Below are 20,881 nucleotides of genomic sequence, written 5' to 3' on the forward strand. Positions count from 1 at the left end.
AGTTAAGAGGATGCTCCCGGATTTTAAGATCGGGAGGAGGCGGAGACCACGAGGGCTGCAGAGAAAGGAAAATTTAATTTTGGACCAATAACCTGACACTGAGCGCGTGTAACAAGGAAAGTTTGGGGAAGGGCTGGGAAGAGAGGAGTTGGCTTTGGAACGTTGTTCTGTTTTTTAAAATGCAATCGAACAAAAGGGGACAGATATGAGCCTTAAAACCAGCAAAGGAAAAATAAAATGGATACTTGGTTTTGCATCTAGCGAAGACTCAACTTTAATCAGCAGAAACTACAATGCTCTTATTAGTGCTCAACTGAGCAACTGAAGAGATTTTCTCCTGATACTGGCTGTAAGAGACATCAGTTCTCCTGCAGGATGCTCAGCTCAATATACTTAATGCCTTCTTTTTCTTGTGCGTCATCGCCATAAATCTCCAAAAACAGGCCATTGCGGTGATTCAACTTGTTCTGGTAAACCATCTCCCTGCTGAACCCGCCATCTAGTGGGACAAAACAGGTTCCCCACCGGTCAGACAGGCTCAACTGGATCTCGAACCTTCCTGGGTAATAAGTCTCGGATGGTTTCGGGAGAGCAGCATCGGTATGACGAGTCATAGTTTTCCCACTGGGCCCCTCGACACCAAGACAGGGCGCGGAAGATGGGTAGTTTAACTTATCCAGTGTTATCATGCCAATAAAGCGATGGCCATCAGAAATAACAAATGAAGGGTCGCTCTCTCCTTGGCCGAATGTCGTTTCCAAACCAACCGCCATCTTGACGACAAGGTTGGTATTTGTATTGATGACTCCTGGCGGAATCAGTGGAACGATCATCAGCCGATAGTAGTTGCTCGGAGCGCTGAGGAACGTGAGTAGTCGAGGAGTGATGGAATTATGGTGATGGATGAAGGTAGCAGCTGATGTAAGCTTCATAGGTGTGAAGAATTTGTAAAACACAAGCTGGGTAAAATAAAACATAAAATATGTACTTTTTCAGATTTAAACAAGGGATTGAAATAAGAGATTGAAACAATTGGAGCTCAACGAACCACTGAATTTTTACACCGTTTGTAATATCACCAGTCTCGAAATTTTTCGCGTCTGCGAGATAAACCTATATTTATAAGCTTAATTAATTCTTTGGTCAACGTAATAATTCAATAAACAATACTATCCGACAAAAGATGAAGCATCGATATCGCTTCAGCAAATCCTACTCTTTTGGGCGATTTTTTAGTGAAAGCACCATATCAAAACTCTTGAAATGTCATAAATGGGATGCTAGAAGAAAGAAAAGCGTACTTTTATGTTGCAATTGCCGTTTTGAGCAGTTTGGAGCATATTTAGCTCAATTCTGACCAGAAAATGTCAAAACTGTCGAAAAAAATTGTTTTTATTAAAAAATCTCCAGGTGCCAATAGGTTAAAGATATTTTTCTGGCCATTTTTGATTCCATAACTAATCTTATGTTAACGGAAATCATAAACATCAGCAAATTAAAATCGACTACAAAACAAGTTTAATTTATTTTCAATTCAACCACGCCTTCAAAGATTTAAGCTTTTGGACATTTTGCGAGCATACTTTACAGTCTAAAGGCTGGTTCTCATATGATCGCCCTGATCGTCGCTGTCGCCTCTGTCGCTTCAAAAAGTTTGCTTGCTCCAATCACCTCAGACTTTGCAAACGACAGAAGCGACAGAGACGATCGGGGCGATCGTACGAGAACCGGCCTTAAGAATACATCCATGAGCCTAAAATTGCGGCAAATGGAAATGAAACCAAGGATGGACGGTTGGTGTCTTACCCTGCTTGTGTATTTGCCACGTTGATCTTCGGAACTCTGGTCGTCTGCCAAAGATGAAGCCTATATAAGACATAGCACTTCTGTTAGACTAGTGTTATAATTTTGACAAGAAGGAACACTAATGAAGCGCTGAAGTTATTTTATTGACTCGTTCCTGTCCTTTCCTTGCTAACGGAATATTTGTACTCGAATGATTATTATTTTTTATTATCGTGAAAATCAAGAATCAAAATACAGAGCCGCTGATTGCTAAAATTTATTTTTGGTGAAACTGTTTTTTTTTATAACTTTATTTTCGATCGGCAATGGGTAAAACGGCTGTATTTTAATGGCTAGGACTTCAAGAGAGGGATAAACGGATCTTATTTAAGACCATTATTTGAGCATCATTGGGAGTAGTGCATTTTTGTTCTGGGATGAATGAAAGGTCGAGTATTAAAAAAATTAATAAGGTGTGAATGAGACTAATGGAGCAAAATTTTACCTACCAGTAACATAAGACTCACAAGCGCCACAACACAGCCCTTTATCATCATAGCTAACGTTGTTGTTTCCTTCAGAGTCAGCTGATCGAGAAGTGATCAAAAATATCAGTATAACTGAGAAAACCCGCTTCCTTGTGTTAAAACAGCTCCTTCTACCTGAGAGGTATTTATCTTGCATGAACTTCTCGACAGCGCAAGAGATTGATTCAGCTTATATTCCTTACTTATGCTTAAGTGCATGTGCATCCTACAACCTGATTGGTTAAAAACCATGTCAAATATTGATTGTAAATGATAACAGTTGGAACCTGTCTGCCGTGTTTGCTATAATTAAAAGATATATACCCAGTTGAAGATTATTTGAGAGTCTTAAAAGCATGATTTAAGCAACCTGTCTCATTATCGTGTTTGTTTTTATCACAGACAAGGATTGTTTTTCCGATTTCCTAGTAAACATTTGGGTCGCATTTTTCATGGTTTAAGCTTTTCATGGGTCAACGATTCTTCAATCAGGTGTAATTATAACACTGAAACGAACTGCCGAGTGTTTACCGGATTGGATAAAAAAAACTATACTGAACTTTAGAGAACGAGACTTGATTCTCGTTTTGAAAGTAAGTTTTTTAAGAAATCAAAAAACGTGACGTCTTAACGTTTTTATTCAAAAAGCTAATTGCTAAGTTAAGTGAAATCAAACAGTCATTAGTGCTTGTTTCCACAGTTGTTTCGTGGCAATATAAACTTTTTAACAAACCTTTTTATAAAGACAGTCGTGAGAAATGTGTAATCCGAAACAACTGTATTAGCTTTGGCACTTGTTCACGGTTGTTACCTTTGATCATGCATGATCCTTTTAACAAGATTATAGATATGAAGATTGATATCCTTTTATTAACATTATTATTCGGTTCTTGTATCCACAGTTGTTTCGTGAATCATCATTAACCTTTCAACAAGCTTTTAGGACCTCTTTTAAGATACATTTACTTGCCAAAATAATTTCGGAAAAAGAAAGTGTCCGAAAATAGAGCCTCTTCATGGGTACCCACGGTCTTCGTTTTCTTCGCATTTTTTTTTTGCAGATCTTCGGGTTTTTTTTTAAGCAGATCCTCATTTGATCTTCGTTCGTTTGTTTTCGTGAAATGTGGTCAAATGCCATAATTCAGAAATTACAGATATATTCTGTAGTGTTTACGAGCTTTGACATTTTTATATCTGAGTGTTCAATTTGATCACGCGAATTTTGGTCAAGCGTCCGAAATATTTACAATACAGTATAAAACTTTGAAGTACTCAAACAAACCCGATGTGACAAGGAAGGGTTTTGAGATGGCAGAAATAGTGGAGGTTGCCACTAAGGAACGTATCGTATCGGCGTATCTGTAAAACCTTGAGGCTGGAGTAGGCCAACATTTTCTCAGAATAATTCGTGTTTGTAGGCGTAAATTTACTGTAAAATTTTTTGAAAGTTATGTATAAGGATAATCGTGGAAGACTAATAATCCAACATAACTGTTTTAACATTCACGAACTCCTGTTGATTTCTCAATTGTTTTGTGTATCATAAACACTTTAACAAACTTTTAGGTTGAAAAGAAAATAGAAATTGATAATGGCATTAGTTCTTCTCCACCCAAATCCCCTCAGACTCCTCCCCCTCCATCCCTGGCCATTTCACTCCCAGACTATTCGACTCGCGGCCAGTTCCTTCCCGGTTCTTCCAGCCAGAGCCTGTTCACACGTTAAGCTCACAGGCTGGCTATTACTTCAAGCTCTGGATTAATTCTTGTATAATTTAAAACAACAACAACAACAAACGATTAAGAACTTCATATTGCATTCTATTTGCATGCAGGATGGAATTAAAAATTTTGGCAGTGAGCAGTGGCGGATCCAGACCTTCAGGTAAGTGGGGGCCCGGATCATCTAAACCCTGGAAAAAGAGGGGGACCCGCTCTCGAAAATAATTTTTTTCAGCCCTTCTGGCCTCGGTTTGGCCTAAAGGTAATGTGGGGGGCCGGGCCCCCCGGGCACTTCCCCTAGATCCACCACTGGTGAGTCGCCTAAATATTAAAACAAAATGATTTTATTTTAAGGCGTTCACAAACGTAACATGCAAAGAACAAACAACACACAGCTCCTAAAGCTACGTTGCAAATATAGAGGAAAATATACTAGGAGTAACCAATGGTTAGTAAGTGCGGGCTAGAATCGTCTTCAGTCTTGGTATTTCGAGTACAACTTTTGCTGATTGTTGAAATTGTTTTGGTTTATTGTAGTCACTCTTTGTTAATAGCATAGCATACATGTTGTTTTTGGAGAATGTTGAGAGTCTTTTTTTCGTTTTCGTTTAGTGAAGATAGTAATGAAGGGAAAGGAATTTTTTTCCCGGTTTTATTTTGTGGAGCAAACTTTTCTTCATGCTTTATCGTGAATTAGAACCTATATCGCACAGTCTGTACTGGAAATTAATTAAGTCAGGAAAGTAACGAAATATGAGTCACAAAGCCATTTTTCCCCGCCGTCAGACAACGCTTTGCATGAGCGTTAACGAAAATGAACTGGCAAAAAAAGTCAATATAAAATATATTTTATGCCGACACAAATTTGACCAAAAGCTATTAAATTTAACTTTTTGATACAGTAAAGGCATTTTAAAGATTTTTGTGACACTTAAACTTCAGTTTATAATCTTCTACGTTTGAAAACCGGATAAAACTGGACGGTTTACAGATCATTTAGAAGAACAATTTTTCTTACATTGCCGACACAGCAAGGTCACGTTTCAGCGATCAAATAACTCCGCGGCCACAGCTCTTTCAAGTGTTTTTAACTGGCGCAAATTAAACCCTTCCGCAGGTAAGTTATAAATAACGGCTTTGATTCGCTAACCGTTGTAAAAAAACACCATATAAAAAAGTAAAAGGTACAAAACTTTTATGTTTATGGCGAGCGAGGATTTTGTGACACGTCCGGCAGAAAGCGGGCTATAGCGGTAAACAAATGACGTGAGTTGGCGTGCGTACAAAATTAATTTCCCAATGGGCACAGGCTGAAATAGCCGCAGACCGTTCAGTTTCATCCGGTTTACAGGTGCAGAAGACATGAAGTCTCACAAGGTCAAGTCGGCATAAAATTTACCGCCAGTCCATTCCCGCGTTCGCTCATGCGAAACGTCTGACGTACATTCCTTCGAACTTTGGAGCCGGCAGGGAAAAAAGGCTTTGTGACTCGTGGCTAAATCCACTTAGTAGAGGGTGGTAAAGGGGGGGGGTATAGATCACGTTTCACGAAAAATAAATCGGCCCTTTCACAATTCATGAAAAATAATAATGGCATTTCACGCTTCACGAAAAAAAAGGTTTTTCTGACATAAGTAGCATACCATTAAATTTTGAAAAGTTACATCCAAAGCAAAGCCTTGTTTGAGGTTTTCACTATTCGTCCGCCTTGCGTTCTGGGCGCTTCAAAAACGAAACCAAGCTCTGAGTTCTATGTATGATCAACAGCACCATCTTCCTTTACTACAAAATCAACAGAATCGCTGTCGGATGAGTCGTCATCGTATTCGGATTGCTGATTGTCTCCTGGGTCTCTTGATGTAGATGCGCCTTCTCTTCTATCGTCCTCTGATAATCCTGGTTGTTCTTTGAATTCTTACCGTTCTCCTTGATGGGTAGCAGTCTGATACATATTTAGAGGAAGAGTTCCAGCTTTATACTTGAAGGTTTCTTATTGGACGTTGCGTTGTCTAACGCTCTTACCGTGTGTGTTTGCCCAGTCTCTCATCAGATCTTGGTCGGCAGGGAGGGTTGGTGCGACATTCTTGGAAAATCTTGAAGGTGAATTTGTGTTGAGGGCACAGGATAATACGATGTCGTGTGTGTAAAGTAAAAAGCTAACGACTGCGTCATTCGTTTCGCTGATTCGAGAGCAGTGCTCCCAAAATCCACTCTCCTGTCAGGTCACGCAATATTATTTTTGTCTTTATTACGTAATGACGGATGTTGAAAATAAAAAAAACATAATAAAAATCACGGTTCACGGCGAAATAAATATCTATTTCTCATTTCGCGAAAAATAATTTTGGAAAATCACGGTTTATGGCTACCATAGAAATCACGATTCACGAGAAAAAAAATAGTCATTTCACATTTCACGGGAAAAAAAGGGGGCCGATCACGGATCACGAAAATACCCTTTACCACCCTCTTAGTAGAAAGGCTAAATCCACTGCGAAACTGCACTGCGAATCCACTACGAGTACCGTATTTAAACCAACCACATGCACTTTGGAATCCAGTGATATTACTGTTGCAAATGTCGACTGCAGTCCCGTTGGCAAATTTGTCGAGTGTTTACGTGCCTTACGTGAAAGTTGTTTTTTTCACGTGAAAAAAACATGCCCTGGTTGATGTTATCTATTCGGTTCCACCGTCGATTGAGTTTGATCGTAGCACGAGTCAAGTTCGAGCCCGAGTCAACTTCGAGTCACGAGTCAAGTTCGAGTCAAGTTAAATTTCTTTTTTTTTTTTTGCAGTTTTATTTTTAATTGCTGTGTGAAAATTATATACGTACCGGAGGTATAAGAACAGCAAGATTTGAGTCATTTGACCTCTTCTTTCAGTCACTGTCTGCGACAGTTTAGTCCTGCATTTGTTCGCAACTGCTTTTCAAACGTTCCTCGGCATTCATAAAAGATTTTCCTCACAGATTCCTACCTGTATTAATTACACACAGCTGAGGCAGAGGTTCCATTTCAACAAGAAAGCGTGAAAATTGACGTGAAGTTAAAAAATATTAGCCCTGCTTCTTGACTCGAGCGCCATCTTGTTTTATCCACAGGGATCCCATACAAGAACAAGAACATTGAGAAGCTTGAGAAGCTTAAAATCGGGCGCTTTGCCTTGAAAGGCAGGGTTCAGTACAGCAGAAACCACGAAGCAGTTACTTAAGTAGCACTCAGTCCGACTGTGTTTGAGTAAGTCACAGGGCTTGCATGAGCTGTATTAGTGTGCATAATATAATATCTAGAACGTTGTCGAGATTGCATTATTACTTAATGACATGATGGTTTCAATTTATAAATGTATCTCACACAATACAAATAAACGATTGAAGTAGACGACTAGACAATGTAAATTTTTAAGACTTAGCAAAGTGCAGTGTATTGGTAATACTGTAAGGTGCGGTTTCACCTGAAGGTCGTGTGCTTTTCGGTATTTTCCACGCATTGCACTTTGATGGGACAGTACTACAACTGTTTACCGGGGAACTACTATTGTCAAGAAAATGATCACAACTTGTTGATGAATGATTGAACATTTGTTTCATACCATTACTGCAATAGCAATTGATGAAGGCTTTTAGTCCTGAACCAAAGTATAAGGACTGGGAAATACTGAAACCCATTATCAGCCACCTTAAACGGAAATATCTTGTTGGTGTTTCAAGGAATCCAAGGAAACTTCACTCATCCCATGTATCTATGTATTGCGGTATTTTGTAATTTTTTGAGTGATTTTTGGGGATGTTTGGCAGGTGATAGTTTTTTTAAAAGAATTAGTAAAATTTAGACAACTAAGAAATATTGAAAATTTAATGTGAATTTAACATTGGAATTTGAAGTTAGAAATTGGCAGACGGACACCAAACAGTCCCGTGACATCCTGGAGTGTTTTTGCATGGGGGTCAACTGTGTGATGATGTTTCCATTTTTTTCTTCAATCCCCACTGATAAAGAACTGTTGTTGGTGTTATGTTGGTGTTATCACATGTCAAGCCTTTAACAAGGTATGAAAGAACACAAGGATTTAAATTATTCTGGTGCTCAATTTTTGCGTAACTAAAATTAATGTTACTCAAATTCCTGATGGATTCTGTCTTAAACTGTTACGAGTTTAGTATTTCCAAATTATTGCATGTCAATGTAAGGCAAGACAAGACATGCCTTGGTTCTTATGTAATTCTTATGTAATAAGATATTGACTATAATTTTGTCTGTGCTATGGCAATTCACAGTGGGGTGGTCTTGATGTGTCTTTAACTTGTAGACTGGACTGGACTAGTAAAACGCGGACTAGTAAAACGCGGACTTGTAAAACGCCTCTAGACACTTCGAATTCCTTGGCCACAATCATCTTACGGCTCTCTTTAATACATAATGTCTCAAAAAAACAGTAACCTCAGAAAGAAGTCAGAAGCAAATAAGGTCGAAAGACCGAATTTGAACATATAACGGCAAATGTTCTAATGTCACGAACGTAGGAGTCGTGTAGGCCCGTCACCTTTATTTACCACATACTGCCCCCAAATTAAAACAGTACCCTCAGAAAGAAGTCAGAAGCAAATAAGGTCGAAAGACCGAATTTAAACATTTAACGGCAAATATTCTAATGTCACGAACGTAGGAGTCGTGTAGGCCCGTCACCTTTATTTACGATTGACTGTTGATTTCTGGACGGGCCCCGTTCTACCTCGTGCGAGCAATACAAACGACTGCACTCAACAGACGTCAAGTAGTGGAAAGAAAGAAACATATGCACACAACTCATAGCATCAATCCCGTTGTTTTAGTAGGGGTTTGCAGAACGAACATGTGCTATACTGCAAAAACATCTCCACGCTAAAACAGACCATAGAGTGCTCAAAAAAGCTAGAAATATGCCGTCGAAGAAACACACAAGAGCTTCAAACACAAATTGTTTCGCTCGCTAAACCGTTTAGTTTTATCCGATTTACAAGCGCTTGTTTTACAAGTCCGCGTTCTACAAGTCCGTGCTTAACAAGCCCTCGTTTTACAAGTCCGCGTTTTACAAGTCCGCGTTTTACTAGTCCTCGTTTTACAAGTCCGCGTTTTACTAGTCCGCCTTTTACAAGTCCGCGTTTTACCTGAGTCCGCGTTTTACTAGTCCACGTTTTACAAGTCCGCGTTTTACTAGTCCGCGTTATACTAGTCCGCGTTTTACAAGTCCGCGTTTTACTAGTCCGCGTTTTACTAGTCCAGTCCAGTCCTCGAAATACAGTATGCCAAAACTCCCCGCCCTCTAAAGATAAGTCCTTGACGGTTCTTGTCGTTTTTCGGTGCCTATTCATCTTCGGCATCTTTCTCATCCACCTCTCGTTCTGTCCTGTGTCTGTCATCACACGAAAGAAAAGCTGATTCTCAAAAAATCTGCCACAAAAGGAAATTGACAAAAACAATATGAAAACCATATATCGAAAGTTTCTTATTCTAAAATTTTATCATACGTCTTAATTCAGAGCTACAAAGAAGTTCCTCCTTTTGAGTTATTGATACTGTTCTTACAGTACCTCTTTCCACTAGCGAAATTTTACAAAATTCCTTCGCGGCGAAAAGGTAGCGCGAATCCAGAACAGACTCCAATCGAGAGTGGGTTAATTCTAGATTACTATTAATTAACTATTACAACATTCATTTTTGTGTGGACTTTAAAGTCTACACATTGTTGTGATGCAGTTTTTTCCGATTGGGGGGTCACTTTCCGTGATAACTCGGGTTAGTGCTTTCGGAAGTTTTCGACAGTGATCGGAGAATCCGAAGTTTCGGTGAGATGGGCAGCCAAGGCAGTAAACCCAGAAATTCGATCAGTATCGAGTAAGTCGCACTTTATTCTTGAATCTAGAAGCCTTTTTGACACATCTTTCGAAGAGCGTGTGGTGGCTGGAAAATATACATCAAGGAACAACTTCAAAGGCAGCGGTGGCGTAGATGAAAAGTGAAATAACAATCGCGACGGCTGAAATCTGCATATCTAATGAGCTGAACAACTGCGGTCGTAGGCCACGTTTCTTTTTTTTCACACTTTTGACTCACTTTCCGCAGTGTTTGTTTTTCTGTGCGGCTTGAGCATTTTTGATTCGCATATTAAAACGAATCAAATGTCTGGTTATTTATTTCTTTCAGCTTTGCCACACGCAATGAATGCACAACGAGTTGTATCAAAACAAGTTCGCTGATCATGTTGTTTTACTTGTCTTGGACTCCGGGATATAATTCACCTGCTCCATTTCTCTCAAGTAGTATATTTAACAAAAGACCGATGTCGAATTTAGAACTGAACTAAAACATTGTCATGAAAAGAATAAAAATAACATCGAACCGTAGAATATGCATATATCCAAACCGTGCAACAAAATAATTTAATTGTCAGTTCAAATAACGTCCTTCGCCGCCTCTCAAAACACCGACTCCAAGTGAATATTTCGTGAACAGAAAAATATATTTCTCCGCCTTTCTACGCAAGCTACTAAGAAGTTATTTGTGAAAGCTTATTGAAACGTTCTTATTCCAAAAAGGTTAAAAAAAGAACTCATTGAAAGAAAATAAGTTTTTCGATGAGTTGTTTGTTTACACAAGCTTTACACAAAAAGTAAGGGTTGTGTAAACAAGCGATGCGAGACAGTTCACGTGCTCCACGCAACATTTCTTTTTTTTTAATGAAAATAGTATCCTATCTTGCTAGCGGTAAGGAAAGGCTTTTGGTCTAATAACTGCTGTTCTTGTAGGATTCTAGGTTTTTATTTGCATGAAAAAAGTGAACGACGTGACAAAGGGTCACACCACGCTCATTCACATTGCGTGACATCCCAAGCGGCAATGGTAACGTGTGTTTCTTGAAGCGTAGTACATAAGACAAGTAATAGTACACTTTGTTCTTCCAACAGTCTTGTAAAAAATAAATTGATTGATAAGTTCTTTGTTTTTTCGCCTTGTATCTCGAATTACTCGATTCGAAACTTGAAGTTGTTGACTGCTACAGTAACTCATTGATTAATTCATAATGTCAACTTTTATTCAAATGAAAGTCCACACATGTTCGCATAGCGGACTCACTTTTACTGTTATTAAAATAGTTTCCCAAGCCGACTAAGCTAACTAAACGTCGAGTGTATCTTTCAGTAAACAAAACATGCCGTTATGACGCCGGAAATCCAGCTCACACATACTATACCCCGAGACTCACGCAAACCTCCGACTTACGTGCTACTACAGTCATTCCTTTCTAAACATTTTTTTTTTTGACCACCACCGTACCTTTCTACCCAAAAAACTCATGAAACCGCCCGGTTTTAACCTGTTTTAACCTTTCAAAAATTAGAGCGTTCGAAACTAAATAAGATCCGTAATCACAAACAACATACAGCCGTTTACCAGCACTCTTTAAAACTCCTGAAACCCTTCAAAATCAGGCAAAATAAATCTTTGAAATAACCTTTATCAATGTTTCTTATTTTTTATTCAGTTCTATAAAATGCCTTTCATACACTACTGTCAAACAAAAATTTCAATTTCCTCAAAGTTTCAAGACAAAAGAATAACAAATATTTCGTGCACAATGTAATTTGATTAAGCCAATATTATCACGTCTAAAAATACTTCAAGCAATTCAGTGAAAACCCGTTTATTTTCGTATCAACGAAAACCACTTTCGAATAATCAATACATGAAAATAACAATAAGATCAAAAGGAAGAAAGGAACCTTTCTAATTATTTGAAGACTTTCAAAGCCGTGATATTATGCATCCAATCCGCGATAAAATTTAATTACAACAAAATCCAAGTTCTCATTTTGAATTCCATTTTTTTCAGTTGATACCTTTATCCAACTTGTGAAAAATTCCATTCAAGTTCCTATTAATACTGTACATTCCCAATGTTTTGCTCAGGTCTTCAGAAGCGTCTTACTAACCAAATCTAAAATAATTCCAAAACATGCTGTACAAACATTCTACTCTTTGTGACAAACGACTTGACGACCAATTGTTCAGAAATGAAAATCGACACAGTTCTTGCTAAATAAAAAAAAAAGTTTTACGGCGGAGTCAGGCTCAAAAAATATACCGCAAGATCACACCCCCATTCATAGTCAGAAACCAGCAAAACCATCTAGTTTGCTAAAAAAAAAAAACACTGCGTGACATCAATGACGTTACCTTTTTCATTTACAAATAACAGTATGGGGCCCAGTTCTCGGCCGGGTCCAGTTCTCGGCCACTTTGTGTTTAACGCGTTTTTTCACACTCCAGTTGAATCAAAAGAAAAAGGTATTTCCTTCAAACGATAGACTGATTCATGTGCTTTAAGTATCTTGAGTTTGATCGTTCAATTCGATATAGAAAGCTCACACGTCGAGTTTACGCGGAGGTAGGTGAATTTGCATTCCCGAAAAAGTTGTTTGTTTACGGCTCCAAATTCATGGATGTAGTTAAATTCGTATTTTATCCAAAAGCCCCCACCATACGAGCTAATTTTTGGCATGTGAAACGTAGAATAATTCAGCTTTCTGCTTTAGTTAACTTTTCGTTGAACCGTTGTATTTTTTGGTCTTAATTTACTTCGAAATTTTTTCTTGCGACGTTTGCGTATTTGCCAGTTCTCGGCCACCCTGCTCGCTATCACAGCTTAGCGCTTGGTTTTTAATATAATTTCATCTGCTGCTGCCATAATGAAAGAAATAAATGTTTTAAAAATAAAGTTCAATCTTATCTCTAAGTTTTGAGCTGACTCTTGTCTTGTCTATTATTTCTACAACACCTAAATCTTTCAAGACCTTTTCACTGCAAAATAAACCATCTAAATGCACGGGTCACACAATGCGGTTTTGCCAGAACCTGCACATAGGCAACTAGGCGCGTTAAAATCCTTCTTTTCTAAAGTAAAACAAAGCATCATAAAAATAATTTGGGATCGATATAGTATAAATAGGTTTACAGAGTGATTTTATGACTGTGAAAATTAATTGAGCATTTTTTTACAGATAATTACGCACAAGCTTTTTAGTGGCCGAGAACTGGGCCAAGGTGGCCGAGAACTGCGCCCACAAATGGAGCTTTTATTTTTATTATTGCTCGGGCAAATTAATTTTTGACCGGTCAATAGCTTTACACCAAAAAGCTGAATAATGTAGCTAGCTCTGGGAGAAATTTCAAGTTCCTGCGGTTCTTCTGAGGTAAGAAATACAAGTTTACGTCAAAAGTGGCCGAGAACTGGGCCAAGGTGGCCGAGAACTGCGCCCACAAATGGAGCTTTTATTTTTATTATTGCTCGGGCAAATTAATTTTTGACCGGTCGATAGCTTTACACCAAAAAGCTGAATAATGTAGCTAGCTCTGGGAGAAATTTCAAGTTCCTGCGGTTCTTCTGAGGTAAGAAATACAAGTTTACGTCAAAAGTGGCCGAGAACTGGGCCAAGGTGGCCGAGAACTGCGCCCACAAATGGAGCTTTTATTTTTATTATTGCTCGGGCAAATTAATTTTTGACCGGTCGATAGCTTTACACCAAAAAGCTGAATAATGTAGCTAGCTCTGGGAGAAATTTCAAGTTCCTGCGGTTCTTCTGAGGTAAGAAATACAAGTTTACGTCAAAAGTGGTCGAGAACTGGGCCCCATACTGTACTTTGCACCGTAAGCTTTTTTCTCTGTCCTTCCGCCGAAGCAAAAAAACACAACCTGATTACACATTAACCCAAAAGTCGACCAAGTGTGCCTGCAACGATTTCCTGTCAAAACTAAAATGAAAACCATTGCGGTATGCGTCACCCGTAGCGGTTTTGTAGCAACCCCGAGCTATCCCCGTCTTTTTGGCCGCGCCAGGAGACTACGCTCTAGGACGACCAAAGGGTAAACCTTAAATCGGCCACGCCCGATTAAATAAAACATTCTAGCCCATTCTCTCCACGGCCAAATTGGTGGAGGACATGTTGTTTACCTGTCAAACAGTTTATATCATTTCTTGCATCAGAATAATCACGTCCAATGTATTTTTTGTGTGTGTGCGGGTTTTACAGAGAGAATTTGTCTAAGATTTCCGAAGCACCTCATAGCTGTGAATGGAAACATCATCAGTCTTGAAAACGCAGCAAACGTTTTGGAAACTTGAACGACAATTCTGTCGCTGGTGAGTTGAAGAACGAGTGTCAAACCAAACAACTGATGTTTATCTTACCTATGCGACATATGTTTGACAATAACAATTACGGTATAGTCAAACGATATTATTGAAAAAAAAAGTGAAAAAAAGTGACTCGAACTTGACTCGTGACTCGAAGTTGACTCGGGCTCGAACTTGACTCGTGCTACGATCAAACTCCCCTCGGTTCGCGTCGGATCTTAAATGAAGTTCATCCAAACAGTGTTCTATTTGCTGTTCTACAATCTTTTAAATGTACAAATGTACGTTAACACTCCAATGATGTGAACTTTGAGTTTGAAAACAGAGTACACTGGCCAACGCGGCGGCCATTTCTTGTTCGAGTAGAAATAGACTCTGATTGGTTTACGAGGATTTATCGATCGATTTTGGCAGAACAATCGAGATATGGCGTGCAAATTAGGATTGCGGGCTCTTCTTGAGCCCGCAATTATTGGTGAAAACATCAGAAAAAATACCTAAGATGAGTCTGTTGTACCTGTTTGAAAATGCTAGCTGCTGTTTGAAAGTGGCAAGTTTTGAATTCTCTTTAATGTTAGCCGTCTTTTTGCTCTTATCTAGATCTTGCGGTTGTTTATAACTTTGAAATTGATATTTCATGAATTATTTTTCACAAGAAAACCTAAAAGTTCACCACTTAAAATCACTTATAATCCCGTTTTAATTTTCCTGTACTATGCTAACTTCAATGTACTTAAAGGCTATTTTTTCTGATTTGCTGTCGATGTAAATCTCCAGAAACAAGCCGTTTTGTGGATTCAGCTTGTGCTGGTAAATCATCTCCCTGCTGAAGCCGCCGTCGAGAGAAACAAAACAGGACCCCCACCGGTCAGACAGGCTCAACAGGGCCTCGATCCTTCCCGGGTACTTTGACTCGGAAGACTTCGGTAACTCGGAATCCTGGCGACGATGAGCTGCGATCCGGTCACTGGTTCCTTCGAAACCAAGACACGGAGCCCCAGAATTGAAATTGTTCTTGTCCCGAATCATTGCGCCAATGAAGTACTGCCCATCTGAAATAACATAGGAGGGATCACTTTCTCCTTGACCGATTTCTGTATCAGTTCCGACCACCATCTTTACAACAAGTTTGGCATCAGAGTCAATGGTTGCTGGTGGAATGAGCGGTACTTTAATCATGCGAGCGTAGTTTTCTGAGGCGCTCAAAAAGGTCAGCCTTGTGGTGGTGACAGAGTGATGGTGGTGCACAAAAGTAGCTGCTTTCAGTAGTTTCATTGGTGTAAAAACTTGGTAATACCAAAGTTTTGCCTGGAAACAATAATATAACGACCAATTCAAAATACTTAAATCGCCTGTAAAGTAAAAATAGTAGGGTCAGTAAGGCAGTAATAGATGCTCAACACGACAACGACGACAAGGTTGGCATTTGTATCGATGACTCCTGGCGGAATCAGTGGAACGATCATCAGCCGATAGTGATTGCTTGGAGCGCTGAGGAACGTGAGTAGTTGAGGAGTGATGGAATTATGGTGATGGATGAAGGTAGCAGCTAAAGCAAACTTCATAGGAGTGAAGAATTTATAAAACACAAGCTGGATAAAATAAGACATATAAGAGTCACTTAAATGTTCAGCTACGAAAACAAAAATCATCCAGGCGCCAATTATTTTAGTCCAAAGTCGGTACTAAGATCAAAAAGTACAATTTGCTATTAATATTAAGTCTATTAACGTTACTAGTTTGTCCGGTGACTGAGAAATTTTCTCCTCTCCCAATCTCTAAACTTCTTCGGGTCCAATGAAATCTGTAAGTCCATGTTTAATATTGTAACTTTGGTTACCCATAATTGGAATGAAATGGGCAGCAATTTTTTTAAGGATAGTAAAAACATCTAAAATTTAGATAAAAAGCTTTAGGTGCAACAGCTCTCTGTTTATTGAGAGGTATAAAACTGGAGGAGAATGACTGTAACTCGGCAAATTATCTGTGTAATATAATATTTTGAATCTTAAACAAAATTCGGTAAAGAGATTCTAAATTGAAACAAACCGAGCCTACATGCCTTAAACTTCTTAGATGATATGCAAAAAACCAAAAGCTCAACTCTCATAGTGAAATCCCACTGCTTCCATGCCTCCTTCCCCCTCCAAGGTCAAAGGCCAACTTCTTTGGCTTAGCTTGAACATGTAACTTCGCATGTTTTTGCTTTAGGGCCGTGAAGCGATGGAAAAGACGGGAAGAACTCTTTCCAGTAAACAGCTTACTTATTGTTGGTTTTCTTTACAACATCTATGACTTGTTATGATTTAGTGACGATTCCGAACTACGCTAAAAAGCATCGGAATAGAAGATGAAATGCTGGTCGTCATAATAGATTGCGAGTTAGTTATGATACGATTATAGAACGGCTGTCACGTTTAGTGCCTGTCTATCTTTAAACGACAATAAAATATTCACCTGAGGATCAGCTATGGCGCTGTGAATCGTTAGAATGGTGAGCATGATAAGGGTAGTTCGTATCATGTTGTCCATGATGAGATAAATCTTGCACAGTTGATCAACAGAATCTTAGTTAAAGAATTAACCAAGAAAGTAATTCGATGTAAGAAATGTAATACTTGTGCACGTGTCACGAAGAAGTGAAACTGTTTACTTTGCTTAGTACATCTGTATATGAAACGCATATGAATTGGACAGAGCGAGGAAACAATCCGTGTATATTAATAAGTTATATTTTCGTAGACTGAAGCCAGAAGAAAAGATAAGAAAAAAATAAGAAAAAATTGCTCAGACTGCACGAAAGGGGGTAGAAAGTAAGAGAAATTGTTGCGGTTTTCATATCAGCGTGAAGCATTCTTGTCACCAGAGCCCGCTTTTCGTTTGGTCAGCACCAAAAAGTTTTGGTGATGACCAATAGAAAAGCGGGCTCTGGGCACGAGAATGAGGGTAAAGGACAAATAGAACACGGCTGTCGCTTTTACGATCAGTCTTCGTCATCCTGCGTTAGTGGGTGGGCAACCTCGTTCCCATGGTCTCTCAAAGATCTTCGAAAAACCACGAGAAAGAGATTATTTGGACGGACTAAATGAACTTTCAGGTTGGGAACGAGTTTAAATATACGTCGGTCATGTCTCTTGGCAACTTCGCTGCTGAAAATCGTGGGCTCAGTCACACCGAAGATTTGAGATGGGATTAAAACCGGAAAAGGCCTCGTTCACCCGGAAGTTAAGATTGGACATAGACAGAAACTACAACATTACAGAGAAAATGGAACTTTTAACCGATAACCAGCTTTGACAGAGGGAAGAGAGAGGACTTGGGTTTTGCACATCAGAATCTCCTTTAAAACCCCAGGAAAGGAAAAATCAAATGTACACTTGGTTTTGCATCGAGTGAAAACTCATCTTTAATCAGCAGAAATTACACTACTCTTAACAATTCTTAATCAACTGCACTGTAATCGCTGCTGTAAGAGACATTAGTTCTCCTGCAGGATGCTCAGCTCAATGTACTTGATGCCTTCTTTTTCTTGTGCGTCATCGCCATAAATCTCCAAAAACAGGCCATTGCGGGGATTCAACTTGTTCTGGTAAACCATTTCCCTGCTGAAACCGCCGTCTAGCGGGACGAAACAGGTTCCCCACCGGTCAGACAGGCTTAACTGGATCTCGAACCTTCCTGGGTAGTAAGATTCAGATGGTTTCGGGAGAGCAGCATCGGTATGACGAGTCATGGTCTTCCCACTGGGCCCATCGATACCCCGACAGGGGGCGGAAGATGGGTAGTTGGTTTTATCATATGTTACCATGCCAATAAAGCGTTGGCCATCAGAAATAACAAATGAAGGATCACTGTCCGCTGAACCAAATGTGGTTTCCAAACCGACCGCCATCTTGACGACAAGGTTGGCATTTGTATCGATGACTCCTGGCGAAATCAGTGGAACGATCATCAGCCGATAGTGATTGCTTGGAGCGCTGAGGAACGTGAGTAGTCGAGGAGTGATGGAATTATGGTGATGGATGAAGGTAGCAGCTGAAGCAAGCTTCATAGGTGTGAAGAATTTGTAAAACACAAACTGGATAGAGTAAAACATATAAGAGTCAGTTATATAGCAAAGACTAAGACCTGTAATAAACCGCTAGTTAGCTCTTGAACTAAGGGCTACACTACAGATGCATTATACTACATCGCACGATGGAAGTGAAAGTTTAACACACTGTTGGCAAAAAGAGAGAGCAATGCTTAAAATTATCTCAGGCTGTTGATATAGTACTTAAGAGTCTATTCACGATTCATCGTCGCTGATTAAAGTAATTCCTCCGCCCAAAAGATAGAAACTGCTATTCTCGGCTACCTTTCTCCGCTTTCTCGCTGCTGTTGTGAACGGTTCGGTAAAGGAGAATAAAGCTTAAAGAAATTCAAGTTTTCCTTCATTTACCTGTGGCTGTTTCTTTGACGCGTCATTCTTGAGATCGTGTGCCTGGGCCAGCGATACAGCAAACATGAACAAAATGATTTTGATCAGTCTCATCTTTGAACTAAAGTTTCAGGACTGCTTCGGTTGAAGAACTGGTAACAGTTTGAAAACAATGAACAACCGAACTCTGTCTTTGTGCGGAACATCAATGTATGTGATCTGACGACTCGAAAATTTTCGCGTCCACGACTCAGACATATATTTATAGGCTTAAGTAATATATTTGGACAACGTATTCAGTCAATAGGCAATAACAGATTTTCACGGCATCGATTTAGCAAATCCATGAGAAAAATCTGGCCTTCTAAAATTTTTTGTTTTCGCGAATTCCGCAGAGATGGAAAGCTCTTCTTTCTAAAAGTATTTTCTTAGAGTGTCGATGCCATAACTACAGAAATATTTAAAAAAGAAAGAAACTTGAGTTGATTAACATATAAATTCGCCACAAAGCATGCTTTATTTGTCTTCAATGACAACCATGACCTTCTTTGATCGGACTTTCGTTTATTTTGAACATTTTTTGGGCAAGCAGTCGCTATCTAAGGCCACATCCACAAACGCTCTAAATTAAAAAATAACTTATCATAGTACCTGAAGATTTTTTTCCGTGATGGCTTGATGATCGCTAGCTTGGCTTGGCGGTTTAAGTTGTAGTACGCGGACCAAAGCTCTTCACCCCAGAAAGCGAATGTAATGCGTGAATATTCAATCCGGTCTGGATATCCCTTCCACGCGATCGATTGCCACCGATCGTACGGTCCGCGTACGGACTCACCAGCCTTTGGTCCTCGAAAGCAAACTACGATTTTAAGAGAAAAAACCAGATATGTGACGCTTAGCACTCTTAGGTGTAAATTGAGCAGGTCGGTTTAAAGCGATTTCTGCGATCGGATCACCTTTAAAAACATCACTCTGCTCGAGGAGTACATTGCAAAACCAGCAATTCGGCAAAATTGCTAATTAAAGATGGCTCGCTTGGATTTTTCAAGGGCACACCATCCCGAATTTGAACGGCCGACTCTTTACTTTCACTTCATCCATTAACCAAAGATCGGAGTGAATTTTCAGAAACGTATATTTGATTGACATCAGTGTTACCATAGCAGCGAAGTGATGATGCCATGTTTTTTACAAAGGTTACAAAGCGCCAATGTTCTTGACATCTACGCTACATGTAGGTCTTTCAGACTGCATCGGTGACGACGAGAGGCGGCTGTACAGTCTATGGGCTGTTTAAGGTGTCTCCATACAGTTTTTTCAAGACCATATTTTCAATCAATTAAAATTGAGTGTGACTCTGGCGGCTATTCCAAACACCCTTTGTTTGATATGTAAAAGCTGTTTTGAACCGATTGGATGTTATCTTGTTTCATTTTTATTCGGTTACAATTTCTATACCTCAGTCCATAAATTAAACAGCTTTGCAGTTAGGTTTACCCAACTTTGGGATTTTAAGAGATATTTTTAGTAACTTCACAGTACAAGTACGTTTTTAAATTGTTTTGAATAAATTTGTACAAATTTATGCTATTTTTCTGGCGTCATGAGAAATGAGTGAAGTCCAAGATGTAGAATCCAAGATGGCACTTGAAGTGCCTCATGTTGCTTAGCAACTTTACTGCTGGACATCGCGGGCTCAATCACCTCGAAGAGGAAAGGCCTCACAAGCTCTCGGATGTAAAGATTGAAAAGAGGCGGAGACCACATGGACTTCAGCGGAAAGGAATCTTTAATTTTAGACAAATAACCTGACTTATTATTATTATTATTATTATTATTATTATTATTATTATCATTATATACATTGCCTTACAAGAAAAAAAAAAAACGCAAATTACACACACACAAAAAAAATGCAAGAAGTGTCTAATTATGAATATAATTTCACAAATAACCTGACGCTGAGCGAGAGTGGAGAAGGTCTAGAAAGAGAGGAGCCGGGTGTAGAAGACCTAAATGTAATAACATTTGACCTTAAATGTAATAAACTCCTAAGTGTGACAACATTTAGGCTTATAACGTTATAATGACGTCATCAATGACGTAACCATCACCTCATTAACCCTATCCGGACCGGGGGGGGGGGGGACGGAAAGTGCACGTGCTGACTTTAAACGCTTATAACTTTTTTCAAGATTCAACCAAATGCTGCCAAACTTTGCGAGTTTATCTTAAATTTATCTGGGAATAATTT

General features: G+C 39.2%; 3 protein-coding genes across 4 annotated transcripts; all 3 read right to left on the minus strand.

Annotated features, from left to right (window-relative positions):
• Positions 1 to 249: 249 nt before the first annotated feature.
• LOC144660927 (uncharacterized) lies at positions 250 to 2,916 on the minus strand. The gene is made up of 3 exons (XM_078521650.1): positions 2,295 to 2,916; positions 1,807 to 1,866; positions 250 to 959 (listed from the first exon to the last, which is right to left on the minus strand). The coding sequence occupies exons 1-3, from the start codon at positions 2,340 to 2,342 to the stop codon at positions 360 to 362; spliced, it is 708 nt and encodes a 235-aa protein (XP_078377776.1). The 5' UTR covers positions 2,343 to 2,916; the 3' UTR covers positions 250 to 359.
• Positions 2,917 to 14,833: 11,917 nt separating this feature from the next.
• LOC144636849 (uncharacterized) lies at positions 14,834 to 16,739 on the minus strand. Its single transcript, XM_078496064.1, has 2 exons — positions 16,665 to 16,739; positions 14,834 to 15,515 (listed from the first exon to the last, which is right to left on the minus strand). The coding sequence occupies exons 1-2, from the start codon at positions 16,737 to 16,739 to the stop codon at positions 14,907 to 14,909; spliced, it is 684 nt and encodes a 227-aa protein (XP_078352190.1). The 3' UTR covers positions 14,834 to 14,906.
• An 857-nt stretch (positions 16,740 to 17,596) lies between these two features.
• On the minus strand, positions 17,597 to 19,738 carry LOC144660955 (uncharacterized). 2 transcript variants are annotated; one of them, XM_078521686.1, is made up of 3 exons: positions 19,584 to 19,738; positions 19,279 to 19,486; positions 17,597 to 18,285 (listed from the first exon to the last, which is right to left on the minus strand). In XM_078521686.1, the coding sequence occupies exon 3, from the start codon at positions 18,256 to 18,258 to the stop codon at positions 17,686 to 17,688; it is 573 nt and encodes a 190-aa protein (XP_078377812.1). In that variant the 5' UTR covers positions 18,259 to 18,285; positions 19,279 to 19,486; positions 19,584 to 19,738; the 3' UTR covers positions 17,597 to 17,685. The 2 variants fall into 2 exon arrangements, with proteins under 2 accessions (XP_078377812.1, XP_078377804.1); XM_078521678.1 differs by lacking the exons at positions 19,279 to 19,486; positions 19,584 to 19,738 and adding an exon at positions 18,649 to 19,260.
• Between the last annotated feature and the right edge of the window lie 1,143 nt (positions 19,739 to 20,881).

This window comes from Oculina patagonica, chromosome 1 (genome assembly GCF_052425735.1).
Source record: "Oculina patagonica isolate OP01 chromosome 1, crgOcupat, whole genome shotgun sequence".
Classification (NCBI taxonomy): Eukaryota; Metazoa; Cnidaria; class Anthozoa; order Scleractinia; family Oculinidae; genus Oculina; species Oculina patagonica.

Bases quoted from the DNA above. Each gene is read 5' to 3' on its own strand.
- LOC144660927 (XM_078521650.1), bottom strand. From the start codon at position 2,342: ATGATGATAAAGGGCTGTGTTGTGGCGCTTGTGAGTCTTATGTTACTG. The intron at 1,867-2,294 runs GTAGGTAAAATT...TGTCTTATATAG, and splicing joins TTGTGAGTCTTATGTTACTG to GCTTCATCTTTGGCAGACGA. The intron at 960-1,806 runs GTAAGACACCAA...TATTTTACCCAG, and splicing joins GTGGCAAATACACAAGCAGG to CTTGTGTTTTACAAATTCTT.
- LOC144636849 (XM_078496064.1), bottom strand. From the start codon at position 16,739: ATGGACAACATGATACGAACTACCCTTATCATGCTCACCATTCTAACG. The intron at 15,516-16,664 runs GTGAATATTTTA...TATTGTTTCCAG, and splicing joins GCGCCATAGCTGATCCTCAG to GCAAAACTTTGGTATTACCA.
- LOC144660955 (XM_078521678.1), bottom strand. From the start codon at position 18,741: ATGAGACTGATCAAAATCATTTTGTTCATGTTTGCTGTATCGCTGGCC. The intron at 18,286-18,648 runs GTAAATGAAGGA...TACTCTATCCAG, and splicing joins CGTCAAAGAAACAGCCACAG to TTTGTGTTTTACAAATTCTT.